The 22,364-nt window shown below is 38.4% G+C and overlaps 1 protein-coding gene across 2 annotated transcripts in view; it reads right to left on the bottom strand.

The window, feature by feature from the left end:
- Window positions 1–22,364, bottom strand: part of ANKRD28 (ankyrin repeat domain 28) — a 119,307-nt gene that overhangs the window by 81,882 nt on the left and 15,061 nt on the right. The window contains exon 2 of one of the 2 annotated variants that reach the window (XM_068207789.1): window positions 13,419–13,512. The exons of the other annotated variant lie outside the window; for it this stretch is intronic. Within the exon in view, the coding sequence (XP_068063890.1) occupies window positions 13,419–13,460 (42 nt within the window). The 5' untranslated portion in view covers window positions 13,461–13,512. The remainder of the gene's footprint in view (window positions 1–13,418; window positions 13,513–22,364) is intronic. 2 annotated transcript variants of the gene reach the window in all.

The raw sequence follows: 22,364 nt of genomic DNA, 5'->3' as shown, positions 1-22,364 counted from the left end.
GCAGAGCAAAGGCAGAAGAGACACTGATAGGAGCAAATCTTCTGGCCTCCTTAGCTCCTTCCAGCTCATATCACGTCCCCAGCCAATTCCAGGTTTTGGCACTAGAAATGGCATCAATTACAATAATAACCAGTGTCCTTCCAGGAATAATTACTGAGGGCAGCAATTTCAGCTGTGCACACCAGCTCTAAAAGCAGAGTTAAAAAAAACAAAACAAAATCAAAGACTCAGTCTCAGCAGTCCCTGTTTGCTCTTTCACATGTCAACCACCCTCTCCCAGCAAACCCAGCCCGTTGCTGGGAGGTGATGCTGGACAGGAACGCCAGCAAGAGCAGAGCAAAAATAACAACCCAGACACATTGGAAGCACAACCCACTGTCACAGCTGGCACTGACAGCCTGATGCTTCAGGGAACAATGCTACTACATTTTCCCAAGGAGAAGAAACAGGTAGCTTGGCTGGAGCAAATGAACAACTGCAGAATTCCTAATCATAATTTTATATAATCACCTTGCTTTGAAAGTGTTTATACCAATACAGTACACACTCCTATAAATTAACTAAAATATGATCCTACTAAATTATATTAGTGCAGCTGGTAAAACAACTAAGAGAATTCCCTTTGGACCTGTGGTTGCACACATACACTGAGAAGAATTAGTACATCTCCTTTGATCTACTTTTCTACTGATCTATAGTCATGCTCAAGATGAACAGAGGAAGTGCTGATTTTACATATTTCCTCTTTGAAAATTTCTTCCTGCAATTCTGTTCCCGCAGAGAAAAAAAAAATCAAACTCATTATTCATTACAGAAAAACTAGCCCACATCACAGAAGTTCAACATAACATTGCCTTATTTTTACCATGTAATAGGTTTGCTCTTCCCTCTTCAGTAGGAATTACAGGGTTTATGAATAGCATACGGGATTCAAGGACAGACACTATAACACACATAAGCACCACAAGCCTCTCAGAGAATGTATCCTTGAATACCAGAAATTCCTTTGGATTTTCTAATATATGGCATAACACACTTCTGTCTCTGATGCACTGAAACCAATTCTCTATGTTTGTATCCCAAGGAAAAGAAGCAATTCTCACCTGGCAGCTGCCTACTCAAAAAAACCCTGAGTGTGATCTTTCATTGCTACATGGGAAAAGAACAAGTCTCAGTTTCCCCGGATTTGTATGCTTTTCTGGTTTGTTTTTGAACAAACTGCTGTTTCTCCAGGAGATGATTAGGAACACATTACATTTGGTCTGCAGGGCTCAGCTGCCCCACAGAGGCTCATTTAGCTGGATGGGCTATAAACCAATAACCTTTATCCTTTGCTCTTTTTCTAACCTTGGTTCTTTAGCTAGAAGGCTGGAAATCCCCTTAAAGGAAACGCAGCACAATGCAAAACACCCAGATTCAGCACTGGACAGTGCTGGTGTTGAGACTGAAAATGAGGAGGTTCTCACTGGAGCCAAGAAATCTGGCATAAAGTTTATCATTTCCTCATTAAAACTCTGCTGGGCTGCCATGCTGCTGAGCTTCTGAAGAAGAAAATGGTAGTTGGAGAGATTTCTAGAAATGAGAATTGCTCTGCTGCCTATGGTGAGTAACCACTCTGATCAATCCCAATCTCCACTATATTGATGACATATAAAACCTTTCATTGCAGCATGTTTGATAAGCTTGGGATGACAGAAAATCAGTTAGCCCTTTCCAGGTTACATCAAGATTATCCTCCTAATACCATTCTTTAACACACATGTGCCCATTCTTTTCTTTTTCCCCTTCTCTTTCCCCTGTAAAATTCACTAGCTAATTTTTTCAGCACCATTTCAGTTCACACTGGAGTATGCATCATTTTTGATGCTCCAAGTTATGTAGAAAGAGCAAGGAAACCAGAAATTGGCTAAGAGCATATGAAACTACAGAGATGTGGGTTCATAAAAAAACACCTCAGTTTTGGAACAGTAGCAGGCAGCCATATAAAAATGCAACACAAATTCTAGCATTCTACAAGACATTCTATGCACTTGAAAAGCGATCTTCATGACTGAATTTTTATCCTGCACCACTTAACCCATTTTTAGGCAGAAAAGTCAAGTCAGTTATGCCACTCAGAAGAGGATTTTCAAAGTTTTATGTCACCAACCACATCAATCCTTGTGGGTAAGTTGCCATCGTTACAAAATGTTTGCTTTTATACATTTGTCAGGAGTTCCTATGGAATTCCCACATGACCAAAATCAGCAGTGGTTGGGAGTGCTCCACCAACATTTAGGAACTTGAGTCAGAAACACATACCACTTCCACACAGACTATTATCTGGGAAACACTAAAAAAATGATTCATACCATTTTGAGCCATGGAAGGGAGGAAACAAACATCATATTCAACTATTTAAATCCTTCACTGATGACTCACATCAGTTTAGAACATTTCCAGAACCAGTTGCTTTTCTCAAGTAACAAACAGCAGTTGCCTATTCGAAAAAATAAACAACACTGACAGACCCGCTTTCAACAGAACCATTCAACTATCAGAGAATTAGTAAAAAGGAAAGAATTGGGTTTTTATTTTTTTTGCCCCTCCACCTCCTCCCAAAGCACAAAACCCAAGAAGCTCAGTGGATTTATCTCTGCTAGCCAAGGTCAGAAAGCTCACCAACTTCCAACTGCTCATTATGCTTTTTTAAGTTTGATTTTAGCAGTACTTGCAAGAATCAGCTTGGATATGCTGCTATAGCAATCAGTGCATTACCTGTCTCATTTCAGCAATATTAGCAGGGTTTTATCTTAGTCCACATTTTGCTTGGACTCACAGTTGTGTTATTTCAGCAGCAAATAATAACAAAATGTTAATCCAGTCACAGAAGCAAGAAGATACAACCAATTATAAGTGAGAAATAATGAACACCCTGTGAAAAACTAAGAACCAGAACAGAGCAGTGCATCCAAAGAAGCATTAAAAAGCACTCACTGGATTCAGTGGTTAAATGACCAAAAGGGGAAATAACACAGATTGGACTGAGGAACAAAGACAAAACCTAAGTAGGAGCAACTATACAGTACAGGCTGCTTTACCTCTACTAGAAGGGCATTAGGAAGAGAACACTTCCAAATCTGACCATCTTAGGGAAGGAAAGTTTACTCAGCTTCAAATATGTCTGCTATTCACTTAGTCTGATAAGTAAAAGAACTAAAATGCACTATTATCTAGAGGAAACTATTTAGAATGACAGAGTGATAGCAGTATATATTTTCTAAGAGGACCACACAATTTCTGTTATTCAAAACAAAGCTCTGGTTTTGTAAGAAGAAAAGGACTACAAAATCTGCTCCTTCTAAATACCTATTCAATACTTTTGTCATTACTGAAATTCCCCTAGTACAAAGTTGAGGGAGTCCATAATACTGAGGGAAGGAAGAGGCTGAATTATTTCATAGCTCTAAAAGAAAACAGAAAAACTGTGGCCTTTAAAAGTTTCTGTTCAGATTTTCCTGCTCATTAGTCATGTGATGGCACAATCTGCCTACAACCCAGTCTCCCCTCCCTGTTCCACCCAGGAATGAGTGTTGTTGTAGGGACAGAGGAAGCAAAAAGGGGGCACACTTTAATGGTGAGGGCTTTTTTCCCAGGATGGAGTTGGGGAGGGAAAGGTCCTGAATACATTAATGTTTTTAGAAGATTTAAAAGTTTGCTTTGAAAGAAAACTTTTTTAAAATCAGTTCTCTCTTGCAGAAGTTATAGGATTTGGAGTTATAAGAGTTTAAATAAATATTTAACTATTATAATACTAAAAACGCATGTAATATTCCTACTAGTGCAATACTTTTAATTCAGTTTTGGGTAGATAGGAATAGACTGTGACCACAGAAGCCACAGTCCAGCTGGCTTGCTCACATGTGAAATTTTGGTTTCCATACATACCAGGAACTCAAAACACTGTATGTAAGTGAGCAAAATGAATCCCAGTTGCTATGGATACCACTTTTTTTTCTCTTTTCAGTATGTAAACATTGTCACTGTACACATATTATGATTATCTTTAAAATAGTGTGTCTCAATAGCTGTTTCAAGCATCAGGATTTACTGCTTGGGGAAAGCTAAACTTCCTAGAAGTTTTTAGGAGCCCCTTACACCTCCCTCATGTCCAAGAAAAAGCTCCTTTCTGGCAACTGAAAACACTCTATAAAACATGGCTGGATAAGATCCACATATTCACACACACACATTAGGCAACAGTACAGGACGACAGAGCTCATCTGAAACTTCTGCAGCTGCCAAAATAGATGTGGCTTCTCCCACACTGAACAAGGAGAAACACAGCTGCAGACAAAAATCTTCCCTGCCTGCTTCAAATCTTCCAAGGAGTCCCCCCCGCAATGCCCACAAGGGAAGCAGCTCTTCAGGAGGAGGGCTCTTACACATCACTACAGGATAAGAGTGTGTACACAACCTTCACTCCTTAGTTACTTTTCCTATCGATTTTTCAATTCTGTATTTAGAAGATGAAAAAGCACTTTGCTTAAAAAGTCTATTACCAAATGAAATTTCATAAAATGGAACAGAATATTACTTTAGAATGCTAATTAAATTCTTACAACCCTAGAAATCTGTTTTTTTATTGTTTGTAGGTTGGTTTGTTGTTGTGCTTTGTTTTGTTTTGTTTGGTTTCTTTTTTGTGGTGGTTTTTTTTTTTTTTTTTTTTGGTTTTTGGTTTTTGTTCCTAAGGGACATTTGAAAAAGTGTATTAGTCTGATTTTAACTGCTGGTCACCAGACAGACTCTTCACTCCTCCCTTCCCCGCATGATCCTTGTGCATTCACATCCCTTTCCTGAGCCAGCTCAGACAACTTGTATGATCCAACTGTCTCTATTTACTTTTTTTTTTGCTGGTGAATTGTGCGAGCCAGCTCACCACGGGCCTGAAGCTGCCACAGAGCAGTGGGAGCATTCAAACTGCTCACTGCAACAGACAGTGATGAGATGGCTTTGCAAACCCACACCCATCAACTGAGCTCCCTCCATCAACCATGTATCAGAACTATTCAATTCCTTGTATTTTCCTTAAAATATCTCAAGATCGTTTTCTTGACACCTGAACTTTTCCAAACTTCCAAACACTGTTACAACCAAGTATATCACTCCTTACATTTTTTCCAATTACACAAAACCATAGTCATGCAAAGAATAACTAAGTTTCTCCTCCCATGATTCAATATGTAAATTGCTCCTGGTAAATTTCCTTTAAAAAAAAAAAAAAAAAAGCATTATGCAACACAGAAATTTCACAGATTGTGTTAATCAAACTGTCCCTACAATACTAACAGTATTTATAAAGCATATGGCTTTACAAAGAAAATACTAGAGAATTTTAGGGCCCAGACTTTAAAAAAAGCAAACAAAACCAATTATGTATCCAGAATCCACACACAAGCAATTTATGTATTAAATACAAGCACAACAATGTAGTTACAACTTTTACAAAGTTATCCAACATGATCTAAAACTTGAGAGTTTGGGAGGGCTTGGTATTTTTTTTCAATCAGGATTATTTTGGGCTTCATGTCTTCCAAAATATTCCTAACACTAGCTTCAATCGGTGATTTATTCAATTAAGATGACACCTAGAGAAGGTAAATTTTGGCATTCCTAAGAGCCAACAAATTGCATTATAAAGGAATAGTATCATACAGAATCAGAAAGATGGTATCAAAACATAATACATAATACACAATACACATGAACTGCATATTACTTATTCAAAATATTAAGAAAATTAACTTCTATATATTCCTTGCCTCTAACACTCCTTTAGGATTAGATGTCTTAGAACTTACAAATAACCAAACCCCTCTCAGCAAATAAGTGTGTATAAAAAGGGAGAGTATTTGGTCAAGTTTTGTGGTACAAACACAGGGCATCTTGTATGCAATTGTTGCATGCTTTTGTAAAATAAAAGCATTTTTAGTATAAAAGCTTATTATAAAAACAGATACCAGATTTCTATAAAATATAAGTATGTTAGGAAGACTTCAATATTCAGTAACAAGAAGTCAGTAATATGGTTAGGAATAGTACTATTTGTTTGTATCTTCTATAGCAAGCTGTGGAGTGTCTTCCCCAGAAAACACCTCATGTAACCAGCATGCTCGTAATGCAGGGCAATGAAGAGAGAACACCACTGAACTCATGAACTGGTTTGCAAACTAAACTAGAGTCTAGAAAGACATCAATAAAACCTTGTCCCCTAGAGATTTATTTCAGGCTCTAGGAAATAAAGGCAACTATCTTTGCAGAAGAAGTGTTGATCACCCAAGTTTCTTTTTGGATGTACACTGACACCTCATGGCCATTTAAAAATACTTAAGGTCTACACTCTCTTAGTTCTGTTTCTCTCTTTTTTAAAAACTCCAGTTAATTTCTTTTTCTTTTAATGAAATGTTCACTTTAGAAATGTCAATCTTAATATGACATTATTTGGTCTATTGCTCCTTTCCTCTTAGTAAGAAACTACTTAGCATTAATTTTTCATGAGCAGTGAGGAACTCTGCCCCCCACAAACACTGAATCATGGAAGTCAGAAGGACAAAGTACCTTTTCTCTCCCGCTTCAGACACTACAAACTGCAGGGAAGCAACCACAGCCGCTGTAACTCTTCACAGAACAGAGAGACCAGGAAGATAAATAGGACTACTGCCATATGAAGAATGAGACCAGAAATGTTCCTCCCCAGATGACAGAAATAGCCCCTGGATAAATTTCTGACACTACACAAAAGCTTTTCACTCTTTGAAGTACATGAAAACCTTCAAAGTTACACACATGATTACCTAAGAATATTAATAAAATTCACTACTTCCTCCAGATTCTCATACGGGAAGGAGAAGTGTGTTACTTTTCACTCTTTCCAACAGGGTGATATGTGTAAAAAAAAAATACCAAACCTCTGCCATTTCTTCCTTCTTGATTGAGAACTCTGTGGCATATCTATATAAATAGTCAAGTCACACACTACATATCTCAAGACTGATAATCTGACAACTACTTGCTAACTAAAATTATAAAGTCTTCAACTGTGAAAAATAAAAAGTAATATATACGTAATAGACTTGTAATGTTATTTGCTAGGGATATTACCAACTCTTTTCAAATACTGTAGAGCTGACTGAATTAATATTAACCAAGAAATGCTAATATCCACAGGAAAAAAGACTAATTCTTTTGAAATATTTATCTTTACCTAAATATGCAAGACAAAGCCATTTAGAGGATATTGATTTTAAGATATTCATCCATAAAAATGAAAAGCAGATGCTTTAGAGATGCTACTTCAAATTTCTTGATCTTCTAAGAAAGAACACTTGAATTCTGTTCTCTGAAGTATTTATAATATTAATGAATACAATATTAATATTTTCACAAAATCTGTACAACTTTCCATGTTTAAGAAAATTATTAAAAGCAAATGCAAAAATAACCCTTTACTCCATCATCTCTTTACCAAGTCTAAGGGAAAAGATTCTCTTTACTTAATCCAAGCTTTGTTTTTCATATATTGAAGTGGAATTCCTGTAGCATTGAAATGTGATCAAGAAGGACAAAAAGATTCACCTTCCATATCAGAGAAACATCAAATGAACTTCTTGTCCCACAGAACTCCTGGCTTTAACAGAGATGGAACAAGCAAACTGCCAGTCAACATATTTTTACAACACATTCCCTCCCTCCCCTGCCAAAAAGCAGCAGCCAATAAATTCCATTCATCATGGAAGGGAGCTTATTTTTCAGTCATTACTATCACCATCTGGTCAGCAGCAATGGAAATATCACAAGTAGTCACATTTATAAAAGATTAAGATGAGGTCATCTTGAAGTGCACACTGGAGAAAGAATCCAAGGTAACAGACTTAAAACTTATTCTGCTCCCCTTTATTTGCATTAAAGAGCTACCACAGCAACTGCACAAATGCTAGACCACACATACTAAGTACCACAAGCATCCAGCTTTTAAACTCAGCCAAAATTCAGACTCAAGTTTTCTCTATCAGGTGCCAGAACCAGTTAAAAATATAGGGAAAAAAACTAAAACCCAAACAAACAAAAAAGCCCCAAACCAACAATGAGGAGGGCAGACTTTGGTCTTTTCAAGGATCCCCTAAGTAGAGTGCCATGGGAGAGAGCCCTGGAGGGAAGAGGGGCCCAAGAGAGCTGGATGATATTCAAAGATTGTCTGCTCCAGGCTCAAGAGTAATGTATCCCTACAAAGTTCAGGAAATAGTGCAGAACTCCAGAAGGCCTGCAGGGATGAACAAGGAGCTTCTGGACAAACAGAAACAGTTTACAGGGGGTGGAAGCAAGGACAGATAGCCTGGGAGGAATAGAGACAAATTGTCTGAACAGCCAGGGATCTGGTTAGGAAAGCTGAAGTACTGGCAGTGGTAAATCTATTCAAGGCATTAAGGGTAAAAAATAAAACTCCTTTAGGTACATTACTAATAAAATAAAGACTTGGAAAAACATAAGTCCTCTCAGGAAAGATATGGGAGACCTGGTTACCCAGGCTGAGGGATTCAGGGACTATTTTGCCTTGGTTTTTACCAGCAAGCGCTCCAGCCACACTGCCGAATTTGCAGAATGTGAAAGCAGGAACTGGAGAAAAAAAAAGAACCTCCCTCTGTAGGAGAAGATCGAGCTCGAGATCATCTAAGGAACCTGAAGGTGCACAAGTCCATGGAACCTGGCAAGATACATCCATGGGTCCTGAGGCAACTGCCTGGGGAAGTGGCTAATCCATCATATTTGAGAAGTCGTGGCAGTCTAGTGAAGTTCTCACTAACTGGAAAAGGGGGAATATAATTGCCATTTTAAAAAAAGGAAATAAGGAAGCCCCAGGCAACTACAGACTGGTCAGTCTCACCTTAATACCTGGCAAGATCATGGAACAGATCCTTCTTTAAACTATGCTTAGACATATGGAAAATAAAGTGGTGACTGGTGACAGTCAGCACTGGCTTCACTGAAGGCAAATCATGCCTTAGAAATTTGCTGGCTTCCTGTGATGGGGTTGCAGCAGTGATGGATGAGAGAAGGGCAACAGACATCACCCACCTGGACTTGTGAAAAGCATTTGACACTGTCCTGCACGATATTCTTGGCTCTAAACAGGACAGATGTGGATTTGATGGATGGACCACTCAGTGGATAAAATACTGGCTGGATGGCCTCACTCAAAGAGCTGCAGTCAGCAGCTCAATGTCCAAGTGAAGAACAGTGATGAGTGATGTCCCTCAGGGGTCAGTATTGGGGCTGATCTTTTTTAACATTTTTGTCAGTGACATGGACAGTGGGGTCAAGTGCACCCTCAGCAAGCTTGCCAGCAATACCAAGATTCGTGGTGTGGTGTGGTAACATGCTGGAGTAAAGGAGCTTCATGGGCTTGAGAGGTGAGCCTGTGTGAACCTCACGTGGTTCAACAAGGCCAAGTGCAAAGTCCCACATGTGGGTTGGGGCAATCCCAAACACAAGTACAGACTGGGCTGAGAATGGATTGAGAGTAGCCCTGGGGAGAAGGACCTGGGTATGTGGGTAGACAAGAAGCTCACTGTAATCCAGCAATGTGTGCTTGCAGTACAGAGAGCCAAATGTGTCCTGGCCTGCATCAAAAGCTGCATGGCCAGCAGGCCAAGGGAGGTGATTCTCCCCCTCTGCTCTGCTCTAGTGAGACCCCCACCTGGAATGCTGTGTCCTGTTCTGGGGCCCCCAACACAACAAAGACATTGACTTGTTACAGTGAGCCCTGGGGAGAGCCATTAAGTCGATCACACAGGACAGTAGCACCTCTCCTACAAACACAGGCTAAGAGACCTGGGGCTGCTCAGCTTGGAGAAGAGAAGGCTCCAGGGAGACCTTAAAGCAACCTTACAGGACCTAAAGGGGGCCTAGAAGAAAGCTGGAAAGAAGCTTTTCTTAAGGGTAAGGAGTAATTGGACAAGGGGGAATGGCCTTAAACTACAGGAGGGCAGGTTCAGGTTAGATATTAGGAAAAAATTATTTTCTATAAGTGTGGTGAAGTAAAGGTTTCCAGAGAGGCTGTGGACTCCCCATCCCTGGAGGTGTTCAAGACCTGGCTGGAGCTCTGAGCAACCCAGTTGTGTTGAAGAGGCATTGGAACTGGATGAACTTTCCAACTCAAACCATTCTATACAGGGAAACAGACCAATGGATTCCTCCCTCCTTGGGAAAAATAAGAAAGGTTCTTTGAAGAATTTCAACAATGCTATGAACAATTTTACTCTTGGAAACCAGTGAAAATATAGCCACTTTTCTCCCTATGAGGACTAACTTAAAGTATACCCTTCAGAAAGGTACAACGTCACAGGCCCCTACTGGGCTTCACCACACGGTACCCGATCAGGATGCAAAGGTTGACTGCATAGACTGATGGGAGCAGGCAGAGGTTCTGCAAACCTCAGCATGTTCCCTACTAAGGGATGCCTACTTTTAACCCAATTACAGTCCTGTATCAGTAAACTGAAGAACCTCTGGGTTTCAGGGTTTTTGCCGGTTCTACTTTTTTTATATGTATTTTTTGTTGGATTTTTTTAAAGGTTTCTACCAGTTGCAGAATTTTCTTAGTTCAATAAAATTGTTCCAATTCAAGAAGAAAAACACCCCAAATTACTCACGCTAGCCAGAAGTATAAGCATGAAAGGTCTTAATGAACTAAGCGAGGTTGCTGTCCCACACATTGAAGCAAAAATTTGCATTTCATGACAACCTTCCTCATCAAGAAAGTTGTTGAGAGTAGAGAGAAATATTGAAACTATTTCCTCTTACATCCAGCAACAATTCCTCTGCCTAGAAATCTATAATGAACTTATAGAATGCAAAGTTAGGAAAACTGTCCACCAATTTTGTCACCAAAATTGTCCTAATATCATTGTTACTGCTCCCAGAATCTGGGGCTTTCAAGTCAAAATAATATGAACAATGCACCTTTTCATTATTGGCAAGAAGTCTTACTGCTGTTTGTTTCTATGTTACAGTCTACATGAAAGTGGTATGTGGAATAGGGTAAGAACATGCTAAGTGACAACAGCCCCCAATTTTCTAACCTAGTGGTAGCAACACAGAAAAAAATCATGTAGGTGCTAGTTCTTTCAAAGTAGAGGTCTTCTTCAATGCAGAACCAGCATAGTAGAGAAACCCCATATTAATTAGAACTGGTGAACATGCAGCCTGTTGGTCAAAACTGGCCTTCTCAGCTTTTATTCAGCAGTAATAATCTGAAATTATGTACACTAGCTTCTCAGGTAAATTTACTTTTGAAGTCAAGCATTAAAAACTGCAATGCTTTTCCAAAAATCCAGAATAGTTTACAAATAACCAGTTCTTCTTTAACAGACAGGATAAAGATGGGATTTACATCTTCTCTAAGCTCTTATGATTTTTTGTCTATGCCAGGTTTAAATATCTTTCCCTCCATAAGTGTTTCAGCTTAACAAGAGGAATCAACAGAAAAGAGCATAACAGCTTAAAAGTGTTTTGGCCCCCATAAAGAGCAAAGCAACTACTTCTTTGAGACCTATATAAAAAAAAAAACTGCAGAAAACCTGTGCAAGTTGGGAAGAACAGTGGTTTTATACCACTAAAGCAGTTATGCAAGCAAACTCTAATTTAGACTTTTGCCAACAGGGACTACTTTGTTCAGAGAATCCATAGATATTACACTGACAGTAGTTGCATAGGATAATCTCCTCTAGGGAGATTCTAGCCCTAGGAGAGAGCTTGACACTAATGCTCTTTTTACAGTTTCGGAACTACTTTTAATGGTAGAGAATCTTTATCTATTTTCCCATGCTAGAAGGAAGAAAGGAAGTAGCTGAACTAGTCTAAACCAGAAGGCAATAGACCAGTCAAGAATCACTGTCATGGCTAAACAAGAAAACATATTACAGTTAAAAAAAAAAAAAATCTGTAATTTCAAATGAAACGATGTTTATTCTTGAAACTGGGACGTCTCCCATATTTGCCCTAAGCCAGGACAAACATATAAAACTGAGTTCAGAATCTGAAGCAAAAAATCCCCAACATATAAGAAATTACACTGAATGGAACTTCAGGTGCAAAGTTAAAACACACCCATGGCCCTAAAGCAGTAATGAAAGTCTACTTGTGTTCTCCTAAATGCTTCCATCACCAGTGACCTGCTCTATCAACCCAATTTTTCTCACAGCCTTCTACAATCCAGATACTATCAAAATAAATACAGTTAACAAAAAAAGTGCTGCCACAAACTAGATGACCTCATACAGTTTGCTTGTTAAATTACAGGCATCACATCCTGAGAAGTTTCACTCTTTTTTTGTTTATCTATTTTATTTATATGCCAAAGTAGGTAGTTACAGTAGTTGCCTTTGTCCAAACACCTGAAGGACAGAAACACTGCGTACTAAACACTAGCTCAAGGTACTCAGTGTACTCGTATTGGGACAGAGGTTAATTTTCTTCACAGTAGCTGTAATGGGGCTGTGTTTTGGATTTGTGATGAAAACAATATTAATAACACAGGGTTGTTTTGGTTATTGCTGAGCTGTGCTTGCACAGCACCAAGGACTTTTCTGCTTCTCACAACGCCCCACCAGCAAGCAGGCTGGTGATCTGAAAGCTGGAAGGGACAGAGCTGAGACAGCTGACCCCAACTGACCCAAGAGATATCCTATGCCATATGAGATCACACTCAGCATATAAAGATGAGGGAAGGAGGACAAAGAGAGGAGTGTTTGGAGTGATGGCATTTGTCTTCCCACATCATTATTATGTGTGATGGGGCACTGCTTTCCTGGAGATGGCTCAACACCTGCCTGCCTATGGGAAGTGGTGAATGAATTCCTTGTTTTGCTTCGCTTGTATGCACAGTTTTTGCTTTCCCTATTGAACTGCCTTTTTCTCAACCCATGACTTTTCTCATATTTATGTTTCTGATTCTCTCCCCCATCACACTGGTAGAGAATGAGCAAGTGCCTGCATAGGGCTGAGCTGCCCACCGGGATCAAACCAAGCCAGAAAATGGCAGAATTAAGGTAACATACAACCTTGATATATTTACCTTAAATAGAATAAAGACAGTGCTTAATTACACATCCCTACTACTTTGAAAGTTAGGAGGAGAAGTGTTTTTTAATTAAGAAGTCCGTCCACAATACCAGTTCTAAACACTTTGGACATTCCTTTATAGGTTCGTTCTGTAAGGGGAACCAATGAATCTTATGTCATCAAACACACGGTGGATTTAATTAAACTTACTTATTTAGCTATTTTAATAAATAACACAAGCACTTGAAGAACATTAGGAGAGCAAGGAAATACACAACAGGAAACAGAGCATTTAATGAAATTATACAGAAGCATCTTACCCTGTGAAATGCCATGTGACTGTAGCAGCCTTTACGCATCATTTGACAGGAACACTTACACTGGAGTTGAAATGGCCACAGGCAAAATTAATTCCTAATTTACAGGAAAAAAATTTCAGAACTTAAATCCTCTTTCACTAGGTTTAAATATAACCCAATATATCACATGCTGGATATATTTTACAGGAACAACTACTGTCACCTCACAAGTAAACATTTTAAGTATGCTAAAACTGTTGCAATAGTTTACTGAGGCAAACAAAACCGTAGCTTGGGTAATTAATTTTTTTCTTTGGAAAATAAGAAGCACAGCTGGCATACTGATAGGCCAAGATTTCCTCTCTGTGGACCAAAACAAGTAAAATCACTGTTTTCCCCTCCTCCTTTACACATGACATTTACAAAGTAAGCCTAGCTTTCACAAATGCCTCCCTTCCACCTGAGGAGGGGTAAAAGGGTAAAGCAGGGAGCAAAATGCAAAAGATTCAGCTTTCACAGTTAAGAGGGGGTATAGAATGTTAATAGCAAGGTAACAGCTGTGGCAAGCAGGTACAGAACAATCCAAAATAACTGCATGATTAAACATTGTTTAGATAAGTCTTAATGATAAATTAATTACTCAGGTCAAAACACATCCTCAGTCACCTTTCCAAACTGGGCAGAGTAGCACATGACATATTCAGCCTCAGCAGAGCCAAGAACACAGAGGGACTACTGCTGTAAGTTACATGTCCCCAGTGTTTTCTTTGTGTTGTCACTGCATTTACCTTACTGTCCCATAAGCTGACCTACAGAGAACACCTGGCAGAAAGCTAAAACTGTTTTCTGCTAATTCAGCCCCCAAAGTTGCCTGCTGTAAGATCTGCTAAACAACAGTGCAAGAGAACAGCCAGGAAACTGCCAAGGGAGGGATATAAAGGAAGACTACCTTTCCTAGCAAGAGCTTTAAGTCGGAAGTCTTTTTAAATCCATCTTTTAGTATGGATTTGCTAATCTGTGCCGATGTACCTTGGCTACTGGTCTCATCTACAAATCAGACCTCTAATCATATTCCCAAATAATGCTTTAAGACTAAAGTATTAAACTTCTTCACTTTCTTAGAAAGAAAGTATAATTTCACTGCTCAGCAATTTCTATAGCACTCAAGTCTGTAAGAAACAGAAGAAAAAGAGTATAAACAATCAGTAGCCATGCATCATCTTTTTTCTAATTTCTGCACCCCACCATCATTCCTATCCACACACAATGCCCAGCAGGTCAAATAGACAGCACACCTCAGATGTGTGACCTTGCACAGATGTCAGGTCACCCCCAGCACCTCATGACCCCCCCACACCACCTGCCACACTCTCCCCTTAGACACACCAAGATCCTTTATCTTACCAAGCAAAGCAAGTTTTGTATAGATGAGCAAACAGGGAAGTATTTTGAGCATTTTGAGTGTTGCTTATAATATTGGTTTAATATACTGATTATTTTTGTAAGATTGTTCATCAAAAGATACCCTGAAATGTTTAAATGTAGGATTCAAACATTATAATACATTTTGATCTGCCAGATATTGTTTATTGATCTCAGCATTTTTATACTTGATGTTTATGTTCATACATGTGCTTACATTGTATTGTTTTAAACTGAAGATTATTCCCAATCATGGAATCACAGCATGGGTGAGGTTGGAAGGGATCACAGTGGGTGATCCGGTCCAACCTCCCTGTTCAATCCTAGAGTACATGGCACAGGATTGCATCCAGACAGTTCTTGAATATTTTCAGTAACAGAGACTCCACAATAATCTACAGAATCCAGAATATCTGAACTGAACAGCAGAATGATGGGGGGCGGGGTGGGGGGGAAAGCTTAGTTTTGACAGTTCTTTTATCCTAGAAATTTTCAGTCACTTTCCAAGTAGTCATGTTATTCTGAATAATGATTTGGAATATTGTATTCGAATGTACCAGGAGTGTAAAGTAATATTCTAACTTTTTCAGTTTGAAAGAAAGAAAAGAGAGTGATTAGTGGAAATGACTCTTAAAGAAAAGACCCAACAAAACAAAAAACAAGAGCAGCAATATCAAGCCTTGTCACTTGGTGGCAGCACACCAAAGAAAACCAAAACACTTGAGCAAGACAACAAAATTGCTTCCCAGCACATACTACTTTAATCTCTCTCCTACAAGTGCCAGTATTCCTGGAAGTTTCTAGTCACTTCACATATTTATGGCAGGCACCTAAATTTTTAAGACTACTGACTTCACATTCAAGGAGTTACTAAAGGCTCAAAATTAAAAGAGCTTTATTTCAGTCTTTTTAGAGGTTCACCTATCTCCACCAAAATTGCCAGAAACATGCTAAATAGTATTCCCAAACAGGTGCAAGGCTGAGCAAGAAAACAGAAGCAATACTTGAAAGCCTGACATCCCAACAGTTCCTACAAACTGAACAAAACAGGGGACCCTGAATGAGATGCACCATGGATTTGGATTTCATGCCACCAGAAAAGGCCTGACAGCACACCAGAAAACTCATTACAGTCCTACATCTCTTCCACCAGCTGAAGCTCTTGCCACCATCACACGTGAAAGGCAACACCACACACAGTAAGAACCCAACAGTGCTATTGCAGTCAGTGACAATGAACGAGAACTGATAGTTTTTACCCATTTAAATAATTGATGTTAAGCAAAAGTTAGATTTAATTAAATTAGTAATATTTAATAACAATTAAATAATTTAGCAAATGCTTCCAAGAAGCATTTGAAACTACTACTACTGAAGCAGGAAAGAGATGCAATGAGAACACAAAGATCTGCTGACTTTCTTCTCCACGGAGTAATGTCATAGCAAAGGGTCATTTATCAAAGGGCCAACAGGATCCTTATCTTTTCTCTCAAACTGGTCTTCTACACACAGATGTACAAAGACATACAAACTATACAATGTTTTATTTCTGTAACCACATGATAAACAGCTTTGTTTTGCTAGAATTCTAAAATCTAAAATTTTGGTTTAGATTACTATTTGTAATCTAGGTGCCAAATTTATTAATAAGATTACCATATACTATCACATCATTAACACACAAGTTGCAATAACAGTTCTATTTTCTCTATATTAGACATTTATTATTATAACTACAAGATTTAAAACACAGTCATTTCTTAGTAACGATCCCCTACAAAAGTAACTAATAAAGTCTTTATAGTACTGAGGGGTTTTTGTACCAAACATAAGATGATATTATCCAAACAACTGATTTCTGGAACAAAGAATTTGAGCTTAAAAGAGCAGAGTACTCATATGCAAGCTTCAGGGAGATAAAGTCTGAGCCAAGCATTAGGAAGTAAGTATGACTTGTACCACAGAAGAGTGACTACAATAGTTAAAAATATTAAATAAATTCAAGCTGAGAAGATAAACTCTCCCTCCTTTCCCCCTACCTAACCAAATAGCTTACTGTTGTCTAGTATACATGCAGTCTGGTAGGGCCCTTCAATTTTATCAGCTTCATTAAAACTCCACTTTCAGTGGGACACACATGAAACAACAGCCTAATCCAGCATTGCAGCAAGAAGATAAAATGGAGACCAAGAGAGAGAGATGAAAGTGAACACAGAAAGCAAGAGAAACACAGCAGTTTGCCATCAGAGGGAGTAAGAGCTTTAAACAAGAGTGCTCAGCTTCCAGGTGGGAGCAGACAAACAGTTCTCTGATTATGAACACCTACATAGTTTTAAGGGAAGGCTGGTCCTCCAAATTCTTGTTGAGAAACAGCATATATGTGAAAAAGCTGCAAGAAAACAAAGTTTTTGTTGAAAAACAGAGCTGCTATAGTATTTTTGCAAGTAGAAAGACATAGCCATGGGACAATGAAAAACAGCATCAAAGTTCTGCCCATTTAAATTACTAATATTACAAAAAGTTGGGAAAATGTGCTCCTGATCCTTTTTTTCAGTAAATGTACTGCCTTTAAAAGAAAAAAAAAAAAGCATTCTATATCACAACATGGAACTTGATTTTGGGCCTGATTTAAATGAAAAGGGAAATGCTAAACAAATAAGGCACAGGACTGTATATCAACCTGCACTTTATCCCAAACTCTCAGCTCCACTTCAGTGCTGTTCAGTGCCAAATATGCCTTCAAAACACTGCATGCTCTTCAACATTACCTGTAAGAGCAGATCCTCAGCTGAAGCATGGAGACAAGAGACGTCACAGAATGATTCTGTGTAAAAAGAAATAATATTCCACTACTACCGCCACCACACACAGGTTTCTAAGATTTCTTTTTTATCCCTGTTCCTAAAAAGGGAAGATAAACCATTCATCATATTCAAGACTGCCATACAAGTTCTAGACAACAATGAAGCACTATCAGACCCACTCTTTTTCAAAAAGGAAAATGTTTGCCCGATTATCCATGTCCCAAGTTGCAGAATACACTAACTTCCCTATACACTATGAAAAAACAGTTGTCTATATTCCAGAGGCCCTGAAAAAGTAGCAGAGTAGGTCTACAGTACCTCAGTGTATTTTCTACATCCAAACAATGGAGCTGTTAATTTGCTCATCTTCATTTTTCCTGTTTAAAAGTGGTCTCAGCAAAATCAGCAGAGGTCTGGCATCTTCTAAAAATAGTGTTAATTGCATTTTAGGTAGGGGAAACAAAAAAAGACTGTTTCCCTAATTTTAAAAGGAAGGTGAACTAAAATCTGATTGAATCATAGCAAAATAACTCTCGTTGGGGTGGTAAGAGGGAAACACTCTTTTTCACAGGAATCAAAAGCTGGAGGCACATACTTGGTGTTAAGTACGTTGCCTGCTTAGGACAAGTGTAAATGAGTCATACCATCTGTACTCACATTCAAATGATAGTCTGGCAAGATAGCAGGGATAACACAAAGCAATATGATGCTCTGCTCTTAATGGTAGGGATGCAGTTAAGCTGGGAAATAGAGGGAGACTTAGCAGTTTAACTAAGAACTACCTACAGTGAGAGACTCTGAACACCTTATTCTCTGAATTTATAATTAGTTGTAGAATGCTATACAGAAATGAATAGTATAGAAATACCTATAAACTCATATATAACAATACTGCAGAGGCTGATTAATGCTGTATTTCACATGAATACCTCTATCTCACAGAATAATGCAGATATGCTCAAAGTATAAATAGATTGGAGCAAGAAGTCATTGAGGAACATCAATAATTCAGAGAGAAGCTATTTAAGATAACCATTTGTTATAGAGACAAGACCAAATGCATTGACTAAGAAAAAAAAACAATATGAAAACAACAAAATCAACACTGGCAAGCAGCCTTCTGCAGCAAGTTGTGCTGAGCAGAGTAAAAGGAATAACCACATTAGAAGAAACAAGGAGCTCACAAAAATGCAGTGTGAGACTAATCTCAGCAAAGGTAGGGGAAGTCTCATCGAAAAAGATGTCTGGTGGCAGTATCTGAGCCAGGGCAGACAAAGTCATCACCAGCATCTGGAGCAACATGCCACAGAAAACTGCTAGTCCCACAACAGCTTTGTGGGTGGGGGACCCAAACTCATGGAAGTCATAACCGAGGCTTATCATGAAACAAATTAATAATACTGGAAAAATGTGCCAAGTTCAGGTGCCTTCAGTACTCTCCTAAAAAGTCATGGAAAGTCAAACTATGTGGAAGGCTGAGCTTACCGACATTATTTTAGTTGTAATAAAAGCAATATATTTTAAAGTACAAAACTAAGCTTTACTTTGGAACTCAGGATATATAATTTAACACATGTAGCACCGAACCCTCCATCTTTTACATCTGATGAGTGTCAGTGGTACCAAATGATGCTAAAGACTGTTTCAATGTAGCACAAACACAGAGTTTATTTATCATGGTTACATATAAACTAGACTAAGTACAGGAAGGACAACAAGTTTTTTCCAAGATATTCCTGAATATCTTGGGGGATGGAAGGAGAATAAACATCCATCTGCTGTTCCAAAATCCTTGTGATGATTTGTTTATATTTTTACCAAGCTTTGAGGAGCATGAAATGTACAAGTAATTTAAAAAGGTATCTCACTTTCTCCTTGTTTCCATGCCTTCATCTTTTAATTATATGAGAAAACTGCTTTTGATATTAAAAAAGGATCACTGATGCACTTATGTTGATTTACTTACTTGAACCTCTAATTTTTTGTTGGTTAAAATCAGGCATACTATTTCAGAGCATTCTAGAGGTTATATTAACAGCATTACAACTCCCAGCAGGTTTAGCAGCAGCAGATATTCACAAGGATGTCTGTCCCCAGTAATCACAGTTCACAAGTAGGTACACTAACATAAAATCAATACCATTAACATACACATGCAGCTGTGAGCCGAGCTGACTTGAGGGGAAGGAGGAGGATTTGAGGGGGTAGGAGGATGCTATCCCTTACTATTTCCTCAGTGACTACTGTTTACCAAGGACAACCACGTGGAGGAGCTTCACAGGCAAACAAAGCAGTAATTCAAGCTGTATCATTATGAATCAGCAGAACTGTCACAGATCATGGCAAAAGTATTAGACCATTTTTAAATAAAAGTAAAGTAAACACCAGATTTAATAGTACTCCTGATGTTGACTCTGACTCTGTGATTTGCTATTCAGATAAAAGCTTTGAGCTTGAGCAGTTCCGTGGTGTAAAACAAGAGGTGAAATAACGAACTGACAAGCCTGAAGATTTGTAAATGTATGAAGCATTTCAAATGACATAAGTGAAAACACGAAAACACGTGTTGATCCTCTGATGTTCACACCGTTAAAAATGAAAAACGATCAAAGCACAAGAGGAGTGAGATCCTCTAAAAAATCCAGAAACCTTTACCTACATGTTATTTCAGCATGTGCACATGTATAATTTCAAGCAATAACTACTTACACAAAAAGCCATATCAACAATGAAAATTCTTATGACATACACCTTAACAAAAACCCACAAAGTAGTGCAGCTACTGCACTCAGATGCAGCTATGGCCTTCATTTTAATTTTTACAATTCTTTAAGCACATCAGAGGTAAATTCTATTTCAAAATTTGGGAAGAAGGCAAAGCAAGCAGAAGATGAATTCTGATCAAACTTAAGATCAAAAGGGCAGATAGACAATAGCATTACTCCTCAAGCTGAGGGAAGAAATCTACATTTCACACATCTTTTAGCAAGGTAATTATCTGGATAAAAACGAGGTGGTGTGCTATGAGTCACAGCAGTTCATACATAAATCAACCCATTAAGAAACTTCACAACCAGGACAGACTTCTTTAGAACCTACAGCTACTTTTCAAAAACACCGTACATAAGACCAGAAAAGAATAATGCCTTCTAATCTGAACAGATGCCTGTCACATTCGAAGAGAAATACAATCAAGAGGTGATGTTCATAGACATTGATATCAGAAGAAAGCACAGGTTTGGAGCTATTTGAGTCTATGTTTGTCCATAGCAGGTTACCTCTCAAAGTCTACAATCTGTCTTCACAGAAACCTCAGTGCTTAAAGCAACAAGAGGATTGAAGAGTTAAGACACTCAGATTATGACTGCATCACAGAGACTTTGTAGTATACAGCTATGAGATTCAGAACATCTTTGGGAAGACAGCAGTTAAAAATTGATACTGGGTAGAGGGAGGAAATAATTGCATACTTTAGGTATCTGCCAAGGCACAAAGATTAGACTTGATCAGTGGTATTTATAGGATAGCAGGGTGGAAGTTTGTGAGGTCATCTTTTACCATCACACCACCTTTAGGAAATTGTTTCTTGATTCATGGATTTTAAATGTTACTATTTAATTTTCATGTGTCTGAATTTTAACATTCCCATTCTACCAAATTCAAGGGTAGGAAAAACAGGAAGAAGGGTTAGGAGTATTTTAGATAATACACATCCATCAGACAGAATGATAAAACCTAAATACTATTTCAAATGAAAAAAGTATGCATTTGCAAAATTAAGTTACAGGCATAAAAAACAAAATGTCTATTGGAAACATTCAGCTCATGCACTAACAGGAACAAGCCACCGTAAGTAAAAGCTTCCTTGGAGTTGTTTCTCCCTCCCTGAAAGGAAAACAGTATCTTTAAAAATAATTCTTTTAGATTAATTTTTGAAAGCAAAAACAGAAGTACATCCAAATGGCCTCACTGGATCTTTAATGAGGAAGTGCCATACTACACAGGGAATAATAGTGCATGCAGTCATTTCTCTATTCCCAGGGCCAGCAATGCAAACAGCAATTGTCTTCTTAATCCTATTGTCTAGGCCTTTTAAGAAAAAAATTGGAAAACGTAACAAAATATATGGAATAAGCAGCTCTTTGAATAGATTTAAGAGTCTGCAATTTCATATAAACACTAGCACACATGGGGTGGTGTTGTCTTATCAGCCTTGAGGCTATTGTAACAGGATACAAACATGTTTTTAGAATGGGAGAGTCAAAATTCACTTGGAATAGAGGCATTCCACATAGGTGTGTCAGAATAAAGCTTTGATATTTTAACACTGCTAAATGATACACAGCTTTCATTGCCCAAAATGCAAAACAGTAAAAGAGAATTGGCCAGTAGACTCAAGAGTCACATTTTCACATATGGATGTAGCAGCACTTCACCTTACAAGAGGCACAAATCAGTCAGTTTCAAGTCAAATATTTGAGTGAAAAACAAGATCCACATTTTCCAGTTCACTGTAATTCCACGGGAACACAGAGGGTACTACCACATGCTTTAGGATTTTCTTATTCGAGGGAAAAATCCAGTTGCTTGGACAGGACATGTGGCCAAACATCTCCTTTATGTGCACTCTATCAATTGCTTAAAGCTTAAATCACGACTGCCACTTCCACATAATTGCACAAGGCAAACTGGCATTCTTACCTGCCTTGCACAAGTGCCACAGCAGATTCCACTACATCAA

Source organism: Anomalospiza imberbis, chromosome 1 (assembly GCF_031753505.1).
Source record: "Anomalospiza imberbis isolate Cuckoo-Finch-1a 21T00152 chromosome 1, ASM3175350v1, whole genome shotgun sequence".
Taxonomy (NCBI): Eukaryota; Metazoa; Chordata; class Aves; order Passeriformes; family Viduidae; genus Anomalospiza; species Anomalospiza imberbis.
This window is presented reverse-complemented; position numbering and strand designations above follow the sequence as displayed.